Source organism: Heterocephalus glaber, unplaced genomic scaffold (genome assembly GCF_053883595.1).
Source record: "Heterocephalus glaber isolate CG9 unplaced genomic scaffold, H.glaber_assembly_v1.0 deba00000122, whole genome shotgun sequence".
In the NCBI taxonomy this organism is placed as follows: domain Eukaryota; kingdom Metazoa; phylum Chordata; class Mammalia; order Rodentia; family Bathyergidae; genus Heterocephalus; species Heterocephalus glaber.
The window spans coordinates 41,801,043-41,826,482 of record NW_028258138.1 but is presented as its reverse complement, the minus strand read 5'-3'; the positions used below and the strand labels follow the sequence as shown (position 1 = coordinate 41,826,482).

Below are 25,440 nucleotides of genomic sequence, written 5' to 3'. Positions count from 1 at the left end.
AATAGAGGAATTCTTTTAACAATGAACATATTTACAGCACTTTCTAATTTAGAGATAATGAGTTATACTCATTAACTGTTAAGTTAGATTTTATTCATACTAAATAGTAAGTATGTGAGGGACAATATATTCCCTTCAAATTTAAGAGAAAACTTGCAACTAAATTTAATAAACTGACAAAGAAGAAAATATACCTTTGAATTAATCCTAATAGGAATATCCTACTGAATCTCAAATAGAAAATGTTTCTATTAATTTTCAAATATCAAATATAAAAATTAAGGTTAAATATTTGGCTCAAATTTTCTCAGTGTAACTATATTTGGGTTCTACTCAAGCCAAGTCAATGTCATTTAGTAGAGACAAATATCTTCAGGTCAAATTTAAGAAATATTCTCCCATGAAGATCTCCTCTAGGAGATTCACATTGCATATTAGGAAATTCACATCCTGCACACTAACAGTAAAATCTTAGTCCCAAGCCTTGTTCATAAAAATTTAATTTATGCAGAATCTTATTGTTCTTCTCATATATATGATAATTAATTATAGATTTTTTTAGCTAAAGATGCTGGCTATATGTTAGGTAACAATTGAGTTACTATATTAAATATTGAAAGTGTTGAATACATTTTTCTATCAATAATTACAGTATTTCAATCATTAAAAATTATTGAGCAAGTATTCAGAATCAGTCACTATTCATTATTATGAGTGAATTTAAAATTAATAACAATGTATATTTTGTTAGTGGAACTTGAAATAAGTTTGAAAATATTTTTCATGTTTGCAAATAGTCAATTGTATTTTAGAATCAACATCACAAATCTAAATTTGCATTTCTCCTAGTTCTTTAATCTAGCCTGACTTGAAGTACAAAATTAATTTTCTTTTTATTTTTTGGATCATCAATAGCATATAGATTGTTAAATCTACACAGTATATTCTGTAATACTTTTAAAAATAGAAAATCACAGTCAAACGAATGTTTGGCTACCATAAAACTTATCCCTCCTGGGATTTTGCCATAATTAAATTTATGCAAACTCATTTTCTTCTAATGAAAAGGAGCCTTTTTTCTTTTCTCGGTACCAAAGAGCATAAAAACAAGACATCATACTTGTGAAATACATTAACTTCAATGAAGGAAATAACTGGATCATGCAAAAGTATATTATACACTGTTCCTCAGTATAACTGATCATACCAATGGTTCCTATACTTCTAATTATCTTGGAGAAGGTACACAATATAGGGTGGGAGTGCACACAATAAATGAGAAACCATGGATGTCAGGATTCAAAGCAGAAACCTAATGTTTATGAGCAGTGTGGCCATGGGAAATTTATCCAATGTCAATGACTCTTAGTTTTCTTATTTTTAAGGTAAAGAACATATTTACCAATTTTCATGAGATTATTACACAGCACATATTTGAATAATACATGCAGAAATATTCTGTAAATGTAAAATGCTGTATAAATGCACAGCTTGTTTGTAATCCACTTTAAAATACTTCATAAACTGCAGCAGATACACAAATATATTCTGTTCACATGAGTAGCTATAAAAAGAACCACATCTGATGATAAAGTTCAAATATATCTTGCTTTCAGGCTTCCTTATAATTTAAAAGGGGGAAATAAGTGTTAGAATGATAAAATGTCACTTTCTGAATTCTATGTATAATCATTTGATGTGCACATTTTTAATAATTCCATTATTGCACCATAGTTTTATGATGTGAGACAAATTTATCCACCCACCCTCAACTTCTAAATTTTCTTCTACATAGTAAAGAACACCTTTCATTACCAGTTCAGTAATACAATGCTTTTGTTATTGATGCCAAGTTTCCTATCTGTATTAAATGAAATTCATGTGAATATGAAGGTCAGAAAATCATGCTTGAGGCAATGAACTAAAGAATGGTAAGTTCATCAAAAAATTAAGGAATCACTATAAAATTGTTAATGACCAAGGATCTTGGAGTCAAAGACATATATGTCCTGTCTACCGTTATAATTAACTGGCTTTATTTTGGAAATGATATCTTTGACACTACTTATTGCTGTAGAAGAGAGATTATGCGTATTGACAACACAATTTCTAAGACCCACTCTGCCTATAAATCAAGAGGGTCACTGGACCATGGTTTTCAATTGAGCTCTATATCTTATTAGCTATATCATTGGTTTCTTTACGAGAGCATGGGTCATGAGATAATAATCTTCCTTATATAACTCAACCTTGTAACATCGCTTCCCCACCTTTTCATAGTATTTGACCTCGTAGTCCAAAATGATACCATTAGGATGCTCAGGTTCTTGCCAGGATAAAGAGATGCTGTTTCTGGATGTCCTATCTTTCTTAATTGTCATGACAGGTGATGGAGCTGGAGAAAGAGCAAGGGAGGGGACGGTGGAAGAAAACAAGTTATTAAGTTGGGGAGGGCTTTGACAAGAGCAGAGAAGAGGGGAACAAACAAATGGAGTCCATCAGAGTTTAAATCTTTGGCAGGAAAGCACTATTTCCATTTCCAAGGCTCTTGAGTATTAATCTAGCCCCATATCCAGGGTCAGCAGCTGGATTATAGCCCCAGTACAAGTAAGCCTATGGAAAATGAGCTGAGATGTTCTGCTGCTGGAGGACTAGTGGCAAGTGAGCAGATGTTTTCAATCTGCTACTATAATGTAAACAATGAAATATTTTTGATGTATTAAAAAAGAACAAAATATCAGTACTACCTATTTGTTATAATGCTGCAAAGTTATTAATGCCAGATTCTTTAGTTCTTTGATAGCATTTTCATATGCAACCCTATAAGAAGACTGGAATCCTTGATACACAAAGAGTTGCATGGTATCTATAGGTAATGATAATATTCAGTGTATTGTTAAATAGATATGATTGATTCCTGGCAAAAAAAATCTCTGACCCATCAATATACATATCAAGAAAACAACAGTCTTCTACTTTTGCATTTTTATTTTAAAATATTTGAAAAATACAACAAAATGTCTACTATATGTATTACATATTCTGAATATCTTGTTTGATGGTGACTATATTTGCTATGTTTTCTTATGTATTTTCACATGTACAGAATATCAATTAAGAACTTTTTGGTTCAGATTTCTTAGAGTCATTTTCATTTCTTAATAAAGATTAAATATATTTTTAGTGATTTACTATATCAAATTCTCCCATTAAAAAGGAAAGTGCATAGTATTTATCAGTGTACTTCTGGTTTGAAATCTCAACTTGGTATATACTCCACTGAAATGTCTCACAAGAATGCAGTGGCACTCTACCCTCATGGAACACAGAAAACCAAATCACAAACACAAAACATTGATTTTGATATATATTAACTGTCATATTGTTTAAGAACATATTTCTTATAAATTTGCTCAAATCAATAACTATTTGAACCCATATAGGTATATTCCTCACAAAAGTTAGCCATACAGGTTCCATATTTGTTGTTTTGATTATCACAAGATTATTATGATTATCACAAAATAACATTTGCATTCATCAACTGCATTTACATGCATCAACTCATTCAAATTGTTTATATTTATACCTGCCTTTCATTTATATTTCTCTCTTAAAACATTGTCTTCATTTATCCTGATTTGTGATACTTCAGTGAGAATCCATTGACATAAAGTTCCCACTCACCTGTTTTTATTGTTTTTAAGATTCTCTTAAGTCTTTTCTAATTAAAGCACTGTTATCCTAATGGTCTGGAAATGATCACTTACTCTTTTACCAAGGAAAAGTGTAGATTTTGCTTTTCCTGTGGAAAAGTAAATTCATTTTGTTATTCTCAAATTTATTCCATTACCAATTAATATCCATTTATGTACATTAATGACATGTTTTCCATATACACCTCATCTATTCCATATTCTTCTGTTTTAGTTCTCAAATTGGTATCATCACCCATCCCTGTGGTTTGTCACTCTGAAGTTGATTCCAAAGTCATTTCCATTAAATTTTGATTGATGTTTTATAAATATATTTGATGTGTACAAACATATCAGTGAAATTAATACCACAATGTTGAATATTTGAGAATTTTCTTTTTATTTACCCTAATCCTTAGAAAAATCAATTTCTTTTCCAATTGCTGATGAAAAAAAGGTAGCTGATTGTCTGGGAACCAAATTTTGCTTCTTGAACAAACAATGGAGAAATTCCACTAATTTGTCTGCTGAAGCAAATGCATTAATAGTGTAACTTTTAATGTATGCTTACAAAGCATTTCAAAGAAACTTAATGTTGAAATACTTTACTTTTAAACCCATGAAGCCCTGGGTTTAATTCCTTACCAAACAAAAATTTTATTTTTCCTAATGGTTAAAATACATTTCAAAGAAGTTTTGGAAAATAACCAGGTATACTATCTCTTCTTTAACAAATAATAGAAAGAAAAGATCATTTTGCCAAACAATTACAACAAGGATTATATTAACTTTTTAATAGAAGCTTTGCAGGCTGTTTTGGGAGTCTGCCCAAGTTTTACTGCTTCTGCCCTGAACAAGACTTTATAACTGTTAAATTTGCAGGGCCCCTTTGGCCTGTAATAAATAGCCTTTTGTAATTCCACACTTACTTAAGTAAAGGCAATTGCTTGAAGCTTGTGCCATCTCTATGTTAAATGAACCTTTTCTGATCGCCGCTTTTAGACCCCTGTTAAGTCATTTGTTCTGCTCTTTTAATACATGCCCCTCGTGCTGGCTGTATTTCAGCACAGTTCAACCCAGTACACCAGCTGGAAGCCCATTACTTTTAGGTAATGGTCATCAATATTGTAATATTACTAAACATTTACAGAAATTATTTTTCTGCACCCTTATAAATAATCTTGAGATATTATAACACATACTCATAAAGATAATTAGCATGCGGGCACCTTATTGTATCAGTTTTTAAAATAAAATTTCTTAGAACACTTTGTAATTCATATTATTTTTTTCTTTTCTAAATTTATTTTTTATTACTACATGTTTGCCATACATAATAATCACATTTATCATGGAGAATTTGTACCTCTACATAATATATCTTAATTCTTTTTTTCCCTATTTCCCATCCTCTCTTAAACCTTTGTTCCTCTCCTCATTTACAGATGAGTCTCCATTATTTTTCCTTCAATTCTCTTTTTTAAAATACCCTTTTTAAAAATTTCCCCTTCCTTCCCTTCCCCCTCCCCTTTCTTGTTCCCCTTCCCATTTGAACAAGGTCTTCTTGGATTATAATTTCAATCTTTAATAATAAAGAGTGATACAGGATACTTTTTTTGTTAATTTTCAAGTGTCGATGTATGTTTTGTTCAGTTATTAATTTCAAAATCTGTAGGAAAATTTCCAAGTTTTTTCTATATGAAAATGGCATTGTTATATACATTGTAGGATAGATTTGTTTAATTTTTTCTCATTTCTTTATTTTTTAAACTTGTGATTTGTAAGAAGGAAGAGTAATGGTTATATAGAATGAGGAGAAATGCTGGGAGCTAGAAGGAAAAATTAAGATGAAAGAGAAAGATAGGTTTCATTTTATAAACTTGCTGATGTATAAGCTAAAATAGTAAGTACTGTCAAATATTTCAACAGGTCAGTATTGAATTTTAACTGTGTGCCTATAATCTAAGAAATTACTAAAATGTTCCTCTTATTAAAAGAGAAAAGTTGGTGCCAGAGTAGGACACTAAGAAAGTGGACCAGGCATTTATACAGATTATGAAATGGGAAGTTTTCTAGGGAGAAAAAAAAACAGTGAAAAGATAACTTGCATCAGGTGAAGATAATATTTTTTTTAAAATTAAAAATAATGCTTTGACATATAAAATACATTTTGTTGCATTATTATTTGAGGTAATATTTGATTCTGAACTTTTGTTATTCTGAATACAAACATATTTATCCTTTGTTAAAAGAAACAAAAGAATGAGACATGATATAGTTGTAAGAGTGATATCTAATGATTATATTTAACTAAAATACTTCTTCAAAAGAACACATATACAACAGAAAAGAATGAAGTTTGGAAGGAAAAGGGTAGCTCATCAATTGCACAATTAATTATCCTCTAGGAAGATTTTCTGGATGTATGTTATCCTACTATAAACTTCCAAACACTTGAGTACTCAAAAATCTTACCTTGCTGTGTTAGATTTGCTCATGATTCTTACAATTCATTGTTCTATAAAGTACACAGGTGATTGAAAAGATATGTTGAAGTTTAAATTTTTTAAAATTGCATTAAAAGACCCATTGCTAAGAACTATAATTATGTTCAAAGTGAGGGAGAATATTTTGAATATTTTTAGGTAAATAATGTGTTTCTTACTGTATTAACTATTTTAAAATTTAAACAATCAATGTATTTTCTAAAATACTTTATTGAGAAAATATTTGTGGAAATTTTCTGTCAAATAAAAACATTATGATGTGCACTCATCTATCTTAGACACCGTATCTGTCACCGTGCTGCTTCTGATTTTTCCCAAAAGTCAAAATGATCATGAAGTTAAACTTCTTGAATGGACTCAGGACATTGAGCCAGCCTTAAGAGTACAACTAAAGACAACCACAGAAGATTTGCAGAAATGCTTCAGAAAGTGCCAAGAACAGTGGGATAACTCTGTCCAATTAATGGATGAAATTTTGAGGGGGATTAACATGTCTTTTCCTGTAACATTTTAAAAAACTTATTCAATGCATCTTTCAATCACACCTTGGATTTCTTTTGTCATAATAGACAACTAGAAACATATTTTCACCATATCTTATCTAATACTCTGACTTGTGAGAACTGGAATCAAAGTGTTTTTCTGTTTTTCCATTTCTCTTCCAAGAAGACATCACTTTCTGGGGAGCAAAGTTGATGAGTTCATGGGATGTTTTTTCCCCAGTTCTAGGCCAAGCAATGAAGCTTCTTGTATCAACAATAACATGCAATAACCAGGTCAGAGATATTATATAGAGATGTATGAGCCTCAATACTTAAAAAGTGAATCTCAGTCAAAGGGCAGAAAATAACTTTCTCAAAAAGATTTTCCCTTCTCTTATTTGTGGCGAAAGGGTACAATTTGCTCTCACTGTTGATGTAACCTGGGTCATTGTCTATACCTAATGAAATAACAGAAAAACAAGTTACAACAGAGAAGCAAAATTACTACTACACACACACAAAAAGTTTTCCTTGTAAAGACTGCTTGGGAATGGGACCTATTTTATTCACAATTTGTATTAGAATCATGCTTAATACTTGCGTATGGCAAAGCTGACAGGCATGGAAAGGATTCATTATTTTAACTATGGTGTTTTTAAAGCTACATTTACTATTATTCTTCAACTAAAATATAACCCTTCCTTAGAAACACGAAGTCAAAACTTCAAAATTCAGCTCCTAAAGGGTCTGGTTTGGTTTGTTTGCTTTTATTGGGACTTTCCTTTTTCTGGGTTTGCGAATTTCTAATGAACCTCTGAGGTATCTCTGTGGTTTAGAGATTGGACAAGTTAAAGTAATAACAAAAAGGCCTCACTATTTCTTTTCTAAGTGAGCCAAAGCTTTTAAAAATTATCTCCATGGGAAAATATCATGCAGCAAATGGTTGAAAGATTTTTCTTTTGAATCAGACATGCCTTCAAAAGCATTATTCCCTTATTATTCCTTGACATTCATTACAATGCCACTTAAGAACATTTCCTTCTCATTTTTTTTCAGAATTGTACACTTCTATTAAATCCAGAAACACTTTTGTGTTTGATTTAACATGACTTTTCAAAGCTTAATGTTCTGTATCTTACCATCGCTACTCTGGTTTTCCCAAAGTTGGCATTCTCTGGAATTTACTTTTCTGGCCTCAAGCCTCATCATTTTTGCAATGTACCCAGTATGAAATTTCAGAGTGATATTTCTTTATGTATTCCCCTAGTTTGCCATGGGCTCTACCTTCTGAATCCTTGCCATTTTGCACCTGTATTTAATTTATTGTCTTTCATCTCAGTCTTTCCAGAAATTCAACCTTCTATGCAATTTAATGAGGTATAATTTTTAAAGCAAATGAAATTTTAATGTTCTCCTTTAAAACCTCAGAATTACAAATCTAGATTTCCTAAGTGCTAAATAAATAGTTGACACCCACAACATAAAAGGAAAGGTTAAATGTGATTTCATAGTCTACCATGGTAGAAAGACAGAGAGGAGTAAACCTATTCATTTGCTGCTGGGAAGAATAGAAGAGGAAGCATGTCAGAGAGGAAGCAATGAAGAGAGAGAGAGATACCCCACTTAACACCACATCTCCATGACCAGCACACACCAAGAAGTGGGCTCCACCAATCATCCAGGTAAATTCTAAAGCCAATCCAGTTGGCACGTTGTCCTAACTGCCACATACCACCTCTTACCAACCTATAACCAAAACATATTTCTTCAAACCATATTTAATCTCCAAATAAACAGAGTAATAAATTTGTAATTTTGCTTAACATGCTACAATTATTCTATACACAACTGAAAATGTAATAATTTCATCCTCAAAGTCTTAGCAGATCCAGCATTATTTAAAATTCCAAATCAAAATCTCTTCTGACTCTCAAGGTAAATTCTGAACATCTATAAAAGCCAAAAACAAGTTACATAATCCCAAGTTACAATGGCACAAGGTATACATTCCCATTCCAAAATGGAGAAGCAGGGAGATAAAGAAGAATCAAACTAAACTGAAACCCATCAGGGCCAACATTAATTCCTATAGCTCTATATCTGGACATACAGCTGTGACTTGTGAGTTCTGAAGGCATGTGCCTACCTCTATGGCCTTGTTGGCTGCAGCCTACACAGCCTTTCACTTGGGGTCACTCCATTATTGCCCTCCAGTTTTCTTTGGCAGATATTTCATGTTCTTGGAATCTCAGACTTCCTCACAACACCTTAAGCTTCATCCCTACAGCTTCATGCACTGCCCTGTTAGGAGCTCCTTGTCTGTCCACCTAAGCCTTCCTTTGAAAACTAGGTATATGCCCATCTGACCCCACGACTCTTAAATGCTGCGTGCCAGTAAAGCCAGTAACATGATCACAGAGTGAAGGTTTATCAACACCATGGGCAGTAGCCAAGCACCCTTGGATGATGGCAGCAATAACCTCTTGCTGCCTATATGGCCGATTAGATTAAAATGAATCTCATGAATCCAATTCCCTAGGTATTCTCTCTTAAGGAGATGGCCCATGGACTCATCTCAAATGAAAGATTTACATATTTGCTCCTTTGAGCCTATAATAAGTAGTGTTTTTCTTCCTTTTCTGTTTGTCTGTTTATTTTATTTCATTTTGCTTTTTGAGGTAGAGTCTTGCTAAATGGTTCAGGCTGGCCTTGAACTAACTATGTAGTCCAGGCTGGCCTCAAACTTGTAGCAATTCTTTTTCAGTCTCCCAAGAGTGGGGACTACAAGCATGCACCATTTTGCATGAGTACATTGGGTAGTTACTTGCTGAGATGCCCTTATGAGATCTTTCTTGTTATCTCTGTAAAAAGTACTCTTTTAATTTCTTCAGTAACCACACCACTTTTGGTCTCAACTTTACATGTAGCTCTTATTAGGCCAAATTTAAACTTTTCAAATTTTCTTCTTTGGCTTTTACCCCTAAATATCACTATAAATCTGAATGAGAATGGCCAAATGTACTCATACTACAGCCTGAATATTGGGACATCCTGAAATGTTCTCTACATGATAACACTCCACTACTTTTAGTCTTAATCTTCTGAAAACCCTCAGAAGATGGGCAAAATGTGGACAAGTTTTTTACCAGATTGTAATGTGCATGGCGTCTAGTCTAGTTGCCAATAGAGTCCTTGATCCCACCAGAAATGTCTGGTCTTTACTGTCCCCATCTTTATCAACATTCTAATCTCCTCAGTTCTGAATAGAATCACCCATCAAGCTTTCTTACAGCATTCTTTGGCATGAAAACTCTTTCCTAACGTCTCCTGTAAACCAGTTTCAAAGGCTTCTAAACCACATAGTTAGATGCAGGCACAAAAATAACCACACTTTTCTAGTACCACTTTTGTGTATTATTCAGCATTCTCTTTACTGAGACATAATATAAAACACCTATGTTTTAAAGGAACAGATGTTTAATTTGCTCATGGTTTCAGTCTATGATTGATTATCCCCAAGGCAGAAACATCATGGGGGAAGGACATGGAGGACAAAAGCTGTTCGGTTAATGATAACTAGAAAGTAAAACAGTGGAACAGTGCCAGAGAGGAAGTATAGACATATACTCCAAAGTTATACTTCCATTACCCAACCAGACAAACTCAGAAGAGTGGTCCAGAAATATATATAATATATATGTATATGCAGTGGTACCACAGTTCAAACATTTAATTTATTCCACAATTCTAGAGAAGATGGTCATCTTTGTGTTCATGCAGGGAAGGTGGCCACAGCCTTGTTTATCACCCAGTGCAGTTTGTAAATGAAAGCAAAATTTTTCCAAATGCTTCTGTTTGTGAGCTGAATTGCTCATGAATAGAAGCATTCATGAACTAAGTATTACTGTATACAATATGTATATATACATTAAGCAACTTCTCTAGCCCTTTTTATTTCTTTTAAGAGAAGGTCTTTCTAAGGGTCTCAAAGAATGCTGGGCTTATAGGGTTCTATATTTTAAAGAAGTCAATAGAAAGAAACAGGAATGCACACAATTGGGAATTTCTAGATATTAATAGGATACATAATGTGAAATTTATTGCATTGTTATTTCTTATGAGGTTCCAACATACACACTGTACTTGTGAATTATTTTTCTCCATTCAAAACTAAGGCTCTAAAGATAATTCTTTTGTTCATCTGTCTAGAACACTAGATCTCTTCTTTTTCTATGTGCAAAATCATTTCTACTCATCTTTAAAAATCTATTGTTAGTATAATTCCCTTATGAAGGCTTTTGCTGAGTCCTTTAGACAATAATCAGCTCCTTCCTCTGTGGGTTTTAATACCATAGTATACACTTAAACTAAGGAATAATTTTTAAGATTCCCAGTGGATGACTGAAATCAGGGACAGTACTGAACCCTATATCCACTACATTTTTTTCTTGAACAAACATACCTATAATAAAATTTAGCTCATAAAGTAGGCAAAGTAGGAGATTAATAACAATAATTATTAAATAAGGAATTACTTGAGCTCAGGTACTATGATTCTGCAGTAATCAACCTAATCACTTGCAGGTAGCATATAATAGCATATAGATGCCAGACAAAGAAATGATTCATATCCCAGGTGTGATGGAGTGGGACAGTGTGATATTTTGTCGCACTTCTCAGAATGGTGTACATTCTAGAATTTATGAATTTTCCATTAATATTTTCAGACCACAGTTAACAAAATGTCACTCAAACCATGGTAAGCCAAAAACAGATAAAAGAGGACTTAATCCCTACATCTATTAATTAGACCACTGAATTATGTTTTAATTATATTTTTTTTCTTACAAGTATGTCTTCCCTCTCTGACAGTTGTAAGCACTGTAAGCACTCCCATTGTAAGCACTCAGAGTCTTCAAGTCTTACATATTGGTATTGTTAAGCTTGCACAAATCTAGTCATGCTATTTGGTTAGATTTGGAATAAAAAGACAATGTATTTGTGGCTGGTTTCCTTGAATGAGAAATTCTATTTTTCTCCTGATGTTAAAATAATAAAAGTCAAATCAAAATTATAATTAAAATATGCCTAGGAGAGAAATCATTTTCTATAAATTTATTTCATTCTTACCTTTCTATAAGTTCTATAATAAACAGAAAATTAATTTTCTCAACCCAATCAGTGGTGCTGGAGAATAAACATTCTAAAATATAATACATTGAAAATGAATTTTGACCAGGATTTATTTATGTTACTTTTTATTAATAGAGTGTATTCAAGATTTAATTGTCTCAGTTCTAAATTTCTAGAACACACCAAAGTTCTAATTATTGAATTTTAAAGACACTAAAATAGTTTTGAAAACTGAAGAGTTCAGGTAAAATTTCTAATCTCATTCCTATCTCAGACTGGAGAGGAAGAAAAGAAAAGGGAGGGCAGAAGAGATAAGAGGGTTCATCTCATAAATATTTATTGTATGAACTCAAGATAAAATCATTTTTTGTTATTTCTCAATTGACCTTCAAATTCCTTTTTTAAAATTTCAAATTCTCTTTATTTTAATGTCATCCGTACCTTCACAGAACCAAAACAATGTTTGCATGAATTTTTCATGGCTCTGAAAATCATAGATTTATTCTAAGTGTAATGATTCAACGTGAAAGTTTAATATTTATTAGCAGCTGTATTTAAAACATTGTTTACTTAAAATAGATTAATTTAAGAAATAAGAAATTATCTAAGTAGAAGTAATACAAAGTAGAGCAAATTAAAAAAAAAAATTTTTCATAACAACTCCGTTTTGGAAAGTGCCACATACTAGTGAATCTATCATAAATACTGAGATTCTTTTTAAGGATATATACACTCACACATAGACACACATACTTTATTAATATATATCTTAGCCACTTTCTTCTCACTGAGACACAGTATCTGACACCACAACTCAGAAAGGAGAACGGACAGGATTTTTTGGCTCATGTTTGTCCATAGTCAGCTGGCTCCCAGGCAAGACAGTATGGCAGAGGGGCATAATCGAGGATAGCAACTCAGTTTGTACCCACAGTGAAGCAGAAAGAGTGGAGAGAGGATGAAGAAGAGAGCTATGCCCTTCAGAACACACCCTGGTGATCAGCCTCTTCCAGCCAGACCCCAACCCAACTCCTAACAAAGAATGAGCTAAATGGATGTGTATTGAGGCCATACTCTTAAGTGAAATAAATAGGACACACATGTGTAAATACCAAATAGTTTCTCTTGTGTGAGAAACTGAAAGTGTAAATAGGATTAAAATGATTAAAATGAATAATTGATAATTTGAAATAGCAAGAAAAGGTCCAAAAGGGTAGGGGTAGTGGGAGGGGAAGGGGAAAGGAAAGAGAGGAAAGGAAAAATTATGAGAAAAGAAAAAAATGGAAACGAAGTCTATGTAAATAGGGAAGGGTGGAGGGGGTGAAGGGAGCACAGATAATGGGAAAAAAATGAGAACCAAGACGTATCATGTACAGGTACAAATACCCAATGATAAATGTAAATGAATTGTATGCCTAAAATGTACCAATAAAATAATTTAAGGAAAAAAAGTCAGTTATAAGTCCCATAATACAATCATCTTCCAAAAACCCAACCTATGAGCACATTAGACTCTTGACGACATCTAACTATAAACCACTACAATATATTTTAGGAAGAAATGTTCCTTGGATTGTCTGGAATGTTCTACAATATTTTCCTGTATTTAGATCCTTTACAAGGCTGTAAGTACTTCCCATATTTCTTGAGTTAAGAATCTAGTGAGTCCTATCCTAGGCTATCACACATTCTTAAATAAAGCAATCAGAATGTCAGTTGTTTCTGTGTTTATTTTTCAGCCTACTGCTTTTTCTTTTCACAGAAGATATACTGATGCAGGATCTGCTTGTCTTTCATTCTTAATTGGAGACAAATGAAGTTCAACTATAACTTTGGCATTGAGCTATGTGTTCATTTTTAAAATGCATCATTCACTATTTTCTGTTTCAAAATATGTGTTTTGCAGTTCTAAGTAATTGCCTAAGCCTAAACTTAGAAAAATGCATTCCAGAGACATAATAATCCACATAGAGACAATAGAATTTTTCTTCTGAGAGAGTCAAAAATAGCCTGAGAAATTCCTAACTTCATTAAGTCTCTAAATATCTTAAGACTTTCAGTAGACATGGTTCAGCTTTGGGAGTAGAAATATGCCTAAGTTCTGAGTTTGCCAATGATATCTTTGGGCACAATCTCAGAATTATAACATTTTTAAAAATTGCTTTTATGGACTTTCAATAGCCCAAGTCCTCAACCAGTTAAAGTAGTATTACTTAGCCAATATTTCCTGCTTGTTTTCTTAATGAAATGATTTTCTCAATTCATTATTTTCTATTAAAGACAACAGAGTAGAAACTATAAAACCAAACTGATAATAAAAATTCACATAATAAAAATTAAATCTTTGGCAAAATCATACAGGCTCTCTTACAACTTTTTAGTTTTCACAAGTTTATTTCAGTGTAGGTGGTCTTAAAATTTGAGGAGAGACAGTGTAAGGAAACGTGGTGATGGGAAAAAGATGTTCATACCAGATTGAGCCCAAGTAAACACAGAACAAATTTTAGATTAGAACTTGCTAACCACATTTTGAGGTTGTGTTTGTCTATTTGCTTTTCTTTAAAAGGTTGTTAAAGGATACTTATGTTCTGAGTCAGGATTAGTTAGAATCTCAGTACAGGACAGGTAAATCTCTCTCCTGGTGGTGGTGAGATTTTGTGGGGGGAGCTTCTACAAACACCTTGCTGCCTTTTGTTTTAGCTGCAAGAGTTGAGAGGTTCCCTTATTCCCGGGCCCTGCAAGACTTGCACCCACTCATTCTGGATCCTGCGCCTTAGAGGGGATTCCCACACCCACAAGATCCTGAACAAAGGCAGGTGGGGCCAGAAAATCATTGTTATGACCTTGGGAAGTTGGCACAGTGGTAAGCAACAGAGAGAGGGCCTCTCTGAGGATGTTCTTATTGAAAATTGAAGCCCACTGGGAGAGCGAAGACAGAGGTGACCACAACAATTGGTGAGTTGCTGGGACGAGCACCATCTATAGAAACTGGATATGCTACATGGGAAGGGTGGCTCAAACCTGCAATAAAACCTTGTAGAGCTCTGAGCGAGCTCAATTCTGGCCTCACACTCAGGAACCAGCCTGAATCTCACTGGGCAAGAGCTGGTTCACTGAGATTCAACTTGGCTCTGCACACTGCTCATAGAACATGTTTAAATAAATGCAAATGAATTGTAGTTAAGCCCCTTATATTATCAGATTATAGTGCAATGAAAATAGAGATCAATAGCAAAACAAACCACAAAAACTACATAAACACATGGAAATTGAACAACACCATCCTGAACAACCAATAGGTCACAGAGGAAATTAAAGAAGAATTTAGACAGTTTCTACAACTAGATGACAATGCCAATACAACATATTGGATTTTATAGCACACAATGAAAGCATCCATATAAGGGAAATTCATAGCAGTGAATACCCTCAATAGGAAAACAGTGAGCTCAAATAAACAACCTAATACTGAACCTCAAGCTTCTAGAAAAAGAAGAGCAAGACAAACCCAAAGCTCATACAAGGGAGGAAATTATAAAGATCAGAGCAGGAATCAATGTAATAGAGACTAACAGAATGATACAAAAAAATAAATGATACAAAGAGTTGATTCTTCAAAAAAATAAACAAAATTGACAAACCCTTAGCCGACCTTATCAAAAAAGGAAAGAAAATCCAAAATACATTCAATTAGGAATGAAATAGGTGAAATTACAACAAACTCAGCAGAAATCCAGAGGATCATCAATACCTACTTTGAGACCTATATGCCAATAAGATGGAAAACACAGAAGAAATGGACAGATTCCTAGATACATATGAATTACCAAAGATGAACAAAGAAGACCTAAAAATTCTGAACAACCCAATATAATTCAATGAAATTGAAAACATAATTAAAAATTTACCAACTGTGAAAAACTCATTTTCTGATGGCTTCACTGATGAATTCTACAAAACATTTAGAGAAGAATTATTGCCACTACTGTTTAGACTCTTCAATGAAATTGAAAGGGAAGCAATACTCCCAAATTCATTCCTGGAAGCAAGCATCACCTTTATTCCAAAAGCAGAGAAAGATCCAAATGAGAAAGAGAACTACAGGCCAATCTCCCTAATGAACATAGATGCAAAAATCCACAACAAGATACTGGCAAACAGAATGCAAAAGATCATATACCCAACCAAGTGGGATTCATCCCAGGGATTCAGGGATGGTTCAACTTATACAAATCAATAAATGTAATACACTATATTAACAGAGCCGAGGTCAAAAACCATATGATCACCAAAATAGATGCAGAAAAAGCATTTGACAAAATCCAAAACCCATTAATGATAAAAACCCTACAGAAAACTGGAATAGATGATCTTTATCTCAAGTTGATAAAAGCCATCCATGAAAAACCAATAGCCCAAATCATACTAAATGGTGAGAAACTGAAATCCTTCACACTAAAATCAGGAACAAGATAAGAATATCTACTATCAGCACTCTGTTCAATACAGTTTTGGAAGCATTAGCCACAGAAATTAAGCAAGAGAAAGAAATAAAAAAATAAAGGTAGGAAATGAAGAAGTTAAATTATTATTATTTGCAGACAACAAGATACTCTATATAGAAGACCTCAAGAGCTCAACCAAAAGTCTTCTAGACTTAATAACCAAATTCAGTATAGTAGCTGAATGCAAGGTCAACACACAAAAATCAATAGCCTTCCTGTACATGAACAACAGACTCACTGAGACAGGAACTGGAAAACAATTCCTTTCACAGTAACATCCAAAAAAATGAAATACCTAGGAATCAACCTAATGAAAGAAATCAAAGATCTCTACTGTGAAAATTATAGCACTCTGAAAGAAGAGATAGAAGAGGATATCAGAAAGTGGAAAGACATCCCTTGCTCCTGGGTAGAAAGAACTAATATAGTGAAAATGGCCATACTTTCATACTATATAGATTCAATGCAATCTCAGTTGAAATTCCAACAGCATATTTCACAGAACTAAAGAAAATGATGCAAAAGTTCATTTGGAACCAGAAGAGACCTAGAATAACAAAAACAATTCTAAGCAGCAAAGATAAGGTAGAGGATATCATTATCCCCAACTTCAAACTATATTACAAAGCTACTGTGATATGTGCACCCATGTTTATAGTGGCACAGTTTGTAATAGCTAAAGCTTGGAAACAGCCCAAGTGCCCATCAACTGGAACCTGGATAAAGAAGATGTGGTTATTTTTTATAAAATGGAGTAATACTCAGCCATAAAAACTAGAAACTAGAGACATTTATAGCTAAATGGATGCATACTGAGGCCATACTATTAAGTGAAATAAACAGGACACATATGTATAAATACCAAATAGCTTCTCTAGTGTGAGACACTGAAAGTGTAAATAAGGATGAAAATGATTAAAATGAATAATTGATAATTTGTTATAGGAAAGGGTCCAAAGGTGTAGGGGTGGTGGGAGGGGAAGGGGAAAGGGAAGAAGGGAAAGGAAAAATTATGAGAAAAGAAAAAAATGTAAACGAAATCTATGTAAATAGGGAAGGGTGGAGGGGGTGAAGGGCGCCACAGGTAATGTGGGAAAAATAAGAACTAAGATACATCATGTACAGGTACAAGCACCCAATGATAAATGTAAACGTACTGTATACCTAAAATGTACCAATAAAAGAATTTAAAAAAACCCAGCATGGTCCTGACAAAGAAAGAGACCTGAGGATCAATAAACAAAGTAGAAGATGCAGAAATAAATCCGGACATACTCAGCCACCTCATCTTTTGAAAAAGTAGCCAAACACCTTCGTTAGAGGAAAGACAGCCTGTTTTATAAATGGTGCTGGAAAAATTGGGTTTCAACTTACCAAAGATAAAAATCAGACTTATATCTCTCATCATTCACTACTAAAACTGGAATGGATCAAAGATCTAAATAATAAAAGAGAAATACCAAACCTGAAGGAAGAGAGGTGAGACAGAACTCTTGAAGACATTGACGAAGGAAAAGACTTCAGAAACAAAACCTCAGTCGCAGGTGAACTAGCACAAAGAATCAACAACTGGGATCTCATCTTATTAAAAAGCTTCTGCACAGCGAGAGAAACCACCAACAGAGTGAAGAGACAACCCACAATGTGGGAAAAAAAATTTTATCAGCTATTCCTCAGATAAAGGTCTACTGTCTAGAATATATAAAGAACTTAAAAAAAAAAAAGTCAGACCTCCAAAATTTAAAGAACCCAATTTAAAAATGGGCATCTAAAATGAACAGACATTTCTCAAAGAAGTAGAAATAGCAAATAAACCTATGAAAAAATGTTCAACATCACTGGTAATCTGAGAGATGTAAATGAAAACAATGCTGAGATTCTACCTCACTCCAGAAAGAATGGCTGCTATCAAGAAATCAACCAATAACAAATGCTGGTGGGATTGTGGGGAAAAAGGAACCCTTCTTCATTTTTGGTGGGAGTGTAGACTGGTGCAACCACTGTGGAAATCAATGTGGATATACTTCAAAAACTACGATTAGAAGTCCCATTTGACCCAGGTATCCCTATGCTGGCTATCTTCCCAAAAGAATTAAATAATCATACCATAGTGATATATGTGGATTCATGTTTATAAAGGCACAGTTTGTAATAGCTAAAACTTGGAAACAGCCCAATTGTCCATCAACTGGAGAATAAAGAAGATGTGGATTTTTTATAAAATGGAGTACTACTCAGCCCCAAAGAACCAGAAACTAGAGATATTTATAGCTAAATGGATGCACATTGAGGCCATATTCTTAAGTGAAATAAATGGGACACACATGTATAAATACCAAATAGTTTCTCTGGTGTGAAAAGCTGAAAGTGTAAATAAGGATCAAAATAGATAATGTGAAATAGGAAGAAATTGTTCAAAACGAAAGGGAAACTAAGAAGGGGAGGAGGGGGAACAGGAGGAAGGGAAAAGAAAAAAAGAAGAAAGAAGAAAAAAACAGAAACAAACCTTTTGTAAATAAGGAGGGGAAGAGGGATTGAAGGTAGGGGAGGGGATCGGGAAAAAAAAGAGGAATCAAGATATATCATGTACAGGTACAAATTCCCTATGATAACAGTGAACAGTATGTATATCTAAATTATACCAAGAAAATTAAAAATCAATCAGTTGATTAAAGGAAAAAAAAATCTGAGAAAGTTGCTCAGTGGTAGAATGTGTGCCTGGCATGCTAGACTCCTTGAGTTCAGGCTCCAGCATGGAGTTGGGTATACAGCATTAATTCATATAATTTAAATACATTTTTAGCCCAGGAAGCACTGACACTCATCTTTAGCCTTACAGAGTAGTAAGAAAACTACTCTGAAAGATTATCCTTTTAGGTTATTTGTTCACATATTCAAGCAGAGGGTCAGGAAGGAGTAAAACAAAGTTCATTTTACCATGTTACTTTATATTTAAAAACTAAACAAAATATAGACTTATCTAAAATAAACTTTGATTTATTCTATGACTCTAGACTGAAAGTTGACACTGCAGAACATTCTACATTGACAAAAGTAAATTATATCTTTCTTGGAGTCAATATTTTTATCAAAGTCACTTATGTTTTGCACTTACGATCAGTATGATTCACGGTGTGTGAATATTACCTTAGTTTAAACAGAAGTAAAAATTCTAGTTGGCTTAACTAGACTTAAAGATATCATAGTATTAACCCTAAAGGTTATTTTCTATTTTCTTGATGTTTGTCTGGGGCCTCACTGGAAGAAAAATGAAGGCTTTCCTCAAGGCTAGTCAATTAGAGCAAATAACCCCTTTCTGCATGCAAACTAACCAATCCAGAGCCTTTGTAAAACACTTTCTCTATGTATCTGGTTCTAACACTCTTGCAGGCAATGTTCCTCTGTCCTAATTACCCCAGGGCCAGGAACCAGATAACCAGAAACTTCAGTCATCATTTCTGAGTCCAGTGAAATTATTTAAACCAACTAGTCCCTAAGTCTGCCCTGCTTTCCCATGGAAACCACAGTGAAAGCTACTGCTCATGCTTTCTTCTGTCTCCTTCACCCTGTGGTCAACTCCTGTGCTTCCCTTTGTGGCCCTGTGATGCATGGCATGCTCCCTTTTCTTGAAACCTGTAACACATTTTTCTTTTCATTTTTTTCTTTATATTTGTTTTAAACTGATACATAGGAAATAAAAATTATACTTATTTACTGGGTGTTGTGATACATTGTATATAATGTTTAAATCAGGTAAAATATATCTGACTCTTAAAATATTTATCTCTTGTTCATGGTAAAAGCATTCAAACTCCCTTCTTCCAGGTTTTTGCATGTATAGTATGGTATCACTGTCTATAGCCATTCTACAACATAGTAGCATACCAGAAACGTATAACTACCTAACTATAAAGTAGGATACATTGATCAAACCATCTTCCCTCCTTCTTGAAAATGGCAATAAAGTATCCTTTTAGTAGTTCATGATTTCTTGGTGTCATCAAACCTATTTAATATTAAAATACACATTTTAAAATATTAACAACAGTGAACCATCTGGATTTTTTTTCAAGCATGCAGACTTCTTTAAAGAGACAATGAGTTGTCTGAGGAAACCTCTGAGGCCTACACAATCTTGGGATAATTTCTTTCCCCCCTTCAATTCTAGAGAGCTTGATTTAGTCTGTTTGGGGTGCTATAACAAAATACCACGATCTTATAAACAACAGAAATTTTGTCCTTACAGTTCTAGAGGCTGGGGAGTCTAAGATCGAGGTGTTGGCAGATTTGGTGTCTTTTGAGGGCACCTTTCCCGGTTCATAGATGACATCAACTATCTGTGTCCTCACATGGTAGAAGGGCAAGGCAGCTCTTTGAAACCATTTTAAAAGAGCAATAATCCCATTCATGAGGTTTCCACACTCAGAAACTAATCACCTTCCCAAAGCACCACTTCCAAATAGCATCACACTGGTGATTAATTTTCAACTTACGAATTTGAAGAGGTTAAAATATTCAAGCCATGGCAGACCTCCATGGTACAATGTCTTTGATGTTTAATTCATATACAAGCTTACAACCAGCCTGTAGAAATGCTGGTAATACATAGTTTCAGCCTCTTATTCTACTTAAAGTATAGAATCTTCTACACTTGCTAGGTTACTATCTGTGAGACTTCTGTATCAATGATGATTAGCTCCTATGATTTTAGTCAGATCACATTGTTAATTGGAACAATACACAAAAGCAGAAGCTAACACACATATCTAAACTCATACATCTCTAACCCTTGCCAATATTTTTGAGGCCCCAGCTTAGCAATTTTGGTCACTGTTGGCTGGATCCTTTCACTTTTACAAGTAAAAAGTTCAAATAAGGAGGAAGATGAGGCCACGATTATAGCGGCTCAGAGTTCATTAAAGCATCATATGCCAAGCTATTTATGTAGGATTGTTTTGGGTAGATGTCACAAAAAATAAATTGCTAACTTCAACAGGTATCAAAATTTGAGCCACACACTCAAACACACACACACACACACACACATATATATATATATATGTATACACACATATATATATATATATATATATATATATATATGAATTCAATTTCATTCTCACTTAAATATATTTTTGGGTGAGTGAGAAAGAAATTGAGAGTCTACAGGAATGAAGGTTGTCCTTATATAAGTACTGCATTCATGAGTGAGGAACAGTTGTTTAACTTTTCATTGTTGTACAAATCAGGAAATTTAATAGGATATTGTCTTTCTTTGATTTTTTAAATGGTGTACAACATAAAAATAAGCACTGCATCTAAATATTACTCATGATGTGTGCAGGAGGAAAACCATTTTGGTAATCTCTGTTCACATATGGCTCGTGCATATTTGGCCCATATGGCTTGTATATGCCCAGCAGTCCTACCGCAAGGGCAATAGAGAGTTAGCAAAGGTGAAGTCCATGTCAGACATGATGTAGTTGATCTTTGCTTTAGAAACTTTAAAGACCAAATCTTCCATAATAGAATCTATGAACTTTGGTTAAACATTAAGAAATCAGATTTTGGAAATGAACTTAGAGATATTCAATTTATTCACATATAGAATTACTCATTTTTTTTTTTTTAGATGAGAAGAGAGAGTATTCCAGAATAGAGTACAATTTTGGTAAGTTATTATAGAATGGTAAATATTTTCATTACTATGAAATCAAATTTCTGAGAAGCCTAACTCCATGTTAATGTCACGCCAGAGATTTATTTGTAATATAAGCATACACTTAAAGAACACAAAAACTTTTAAATAAAAAACTTTTTAAATAAAATAGAAAAATATATGCATTCTACAATTACAACATAATCTTAGTATGTATTATCATCTCTTCTGAGTATGTATCGCAAGCCCACTATCAAATTTCATTTAGAGTACAATCAATTTTTTAAAAACTATGATGATAAATTTTTTCTAATCTAGCTATGTGAAGGATTCAGGTGGAAATATGTTATCTTAGGTGCATTTTCAAATTTATACAAACAAAATGAATACTAACAGAGGCTTACAGATTTTCCAAAAGCAATCATGCCTGCAAAATTTCACTTTTATCTGTAAAATGTGCTTTGTCTATGTTTGTATTTATAATAATTCCTAACCTCTTTTTCTCTCAAACAAATTCTTTCATTCTCTACTCCATGTAACTTGATTAAGTAGTGAAAATATTTAGATGCAGTAAATAACTTTATCCCCCAGAAAGATATTTTTTAAAAATTCAAGTTGGAAAAAACAGTTGAAATTGCAGAAGCAGAATACTTGCTGTTTAATATCCATGATACCTATGGCTTCCTTTCTTTAGTTCTAGGAACAGGATTAATTTATCTGAGGAATTTTTGTCAAATGTCCTTTTTAGTTAGCCATGAATTTTGAGGCAATTGTAATTGTCAAGTCCAGCCAAGAAAAAAGATACATCAATACATATTTTTACAATTATGAAGTCTTCACATAATCGACCTTAGAATTTTGAGAACTGGAGCTGATTAATTTTTACATGCGCCATAAAAATTTTAGCACATTAGAAAAAAATAGCCTTAAGTAATTCCATTTTCGGATTGCATAAGTAAAGCTGAAAAGAAAATTATGTGAATATAAATATAGTTATACATTTTCTTTTAAGGTTTTGGCTTTCATTTTAATGTGGTTGTTTAGGTTCCTGCATTTCTGATTCCTTACCCCAATAGCTAACAGAAAATTGTTATTAGTCTGCATGATCAAACATTCTTAGACACAGCTGTACAGACTTCAATTTTATAGGGGACACTACATTTTAACTAATATGTAGAAAGATTCTAAACATTCATTCCTGAGCTTGTGAAAGTAAACACACCGTTTTGTGTTTTTATTTATAGAAACCTATATTCTATACAAGGACTCATAAATTAAAATTTGTATTTTAAAACTGAGCTAAAGGTTCAATGATGAACTTATTGTTTTTGATTAATAGGGAAAAAAACATATTAAAACTGATTTATAATGATAATGTGTCATCAGGCAGTAAAATTGCTAAAAATCGTTGAATTGTATGTATGAATTAGGTTGATTTTGTGAGCTGCAAATATATGCCAATAGATTTACTTTTAAAAAGAATAATCTGAAATAAAGATAGTGTATAAGTTTGCTAGAACTGAGAGGTAATTAAACTAGAATTAAACATATATGGCTTTGAATGACAAAATTTTTCTACTCTTTTCTATATTCTACTATAATTTCAGAGCCAATTATTGAAAAATCTTCATGAAACTACTATATAGACATTATAAAATGGTACTGGCCTGGTCTGTTAGATTTCTTCTGGAAGTGAAAAACAATAAACTAAGAATCATTTTATTTGCTTTGCAGAGTCTGTGGCCTAGCTTCAGAAGCATGCTTTTCAAGTTAAATTTCCTTCAAAATGTACCTTGCTAGAAAAAAAGTGAGGGAAAAATGCTACAGGCAAGCAAACTTAAGGACTGAGAAGCTGGCTGTCTACTCTCCAAACATGATTGGGCTTTCTTACATATTACTTCTAAAGGACCTCACAGTTGGTTTTAATATATGCATTTGTAGAACTATGTTGGACTTTACTCTCCTGGAGAACTAAGGTATGGTATTTTATTCTTTGTTAAATGTTCAGAACAAATGATTCAAATTCACTTGGGTTCTAATTTTTTTTTAATGTTTGAAAAGAAATCTTGACATAAAACTGTAGTAAGATCAAACAATAGGTACTAAACATTCATTTTATAAAATTTGTTAATACATATGGAATGACTACTGCTTTAACATTTGTGTTCAATAGACAGCATCCAATGGCTAGACAATTACATTTATTCAATATAATGTTTATATTCTCATTCACAAAACAATAATATATAGGTCCACATTAAGAAGTGCATTAATTAACTCACCAGTATTTTCTAATGAAGTGGTAGGAAATGAAATCAAATTAAAAAATCAGCATATATAAAATGAAAATTTTGACTTAAAATTTTATATATATATATATGTACATTTATATTCCTTTTTTCAAAACTTGTGGCCATTAAGCTTATAATGTGAGAAGCAACTACAACCACTACAAGCCCAAAAGGAAAATTGTGAGAACAATTTCCAACACACTCCTTGAAAATTCATTAGGGTTTTGGAGGAAACAATCCAGCAACGTTAGAAAGAAAACATGCAACCAAAGAATTCATTAAGTTCACATTGACAATTTAACAAAATAACATATGCACAAAGTTAATGTTTGAAGACAAATTAAAAGGTCCTGATGGCCCATCGGTTACTAACTACCGAAGTTCATTAAATAAATGCTGATTAACATTAATGACAAACTATTCAAAGAACAGCTCATGCAAATTTTGGCATCTGAATGTGTGGGGTTGATCTTTCTGTTGACTTTAGAATCTTAGATCAACCCATTTTTAATCCAACTACAGGTTGAAGACATGCAGTGCAGGGAAGACTGTATCTTTATATTTTGAAATATGAATATATAATTATAAAAATTAAGTAAATATATTTAATTAAAATAGCACATAAATTATTCATATTACTATAGTAGTATAAGGAAATCTATGCAAATAAGAAAATCATATTCTCACAGCTGATATTTATTTATATTTTATTAGTACATTAACAGCACATAATGTTTTCATTCATCTTGGGGAATTAATAGATGTACATAACACATCTTTGTATTTAAAGGGAAAATGACCTTTATATTGGCTATACTCCTTTTAAAAATCCAACTGTAGGTGGCAGAGGAAGTGAGATTTCCAGCTTAAGCCTAGCTGATGCAACTTAGATATGAAGGGAGACACTTTCTCTAAAACAAATATGAAAAGGGCTAGGTACGCAGTTCATTCTGAAACCTCTGGCTTCAATTCTCCAGTATCAAAATAATTATCATCATTATCATCCAACTTGGAACACATAGTTATATGTATTCATAATATATAGATATCATGTATATGTGTATATACATGTACATATATACACATTAACATGTACATACACATATATTCTACATAAAGCTCAATAACTGATAATTTTATATATCAGTTCTTACATTCTTGCATTTAA

General features: G+C 33.0%; 1 protein-coding gene across 2 annotated transcripts in view; it reads right to left on the bottom strand.

Moving 5' to 3' along the window:
* Window positions 1-25,440, bottom strand: part of Epha3 (EPH receptor A3) — a 382,701-nt gene that overhangs the window by 88,413 nt on the left and 268,848 nt on the right. For both annotated transcript variants that reach the window (XM_004857918.3, XM_087214069.1), the window contains exon 6: window positions 2,271-2,395. In XM_004857918.3, coding sequence (XP_004857975.1) covers window positions 2,271-2,395 — 125 coding nt within the window. The remainder of the gene's footprint in view (window positions 1-2,270; window positions 2,396-25,440) is intronic.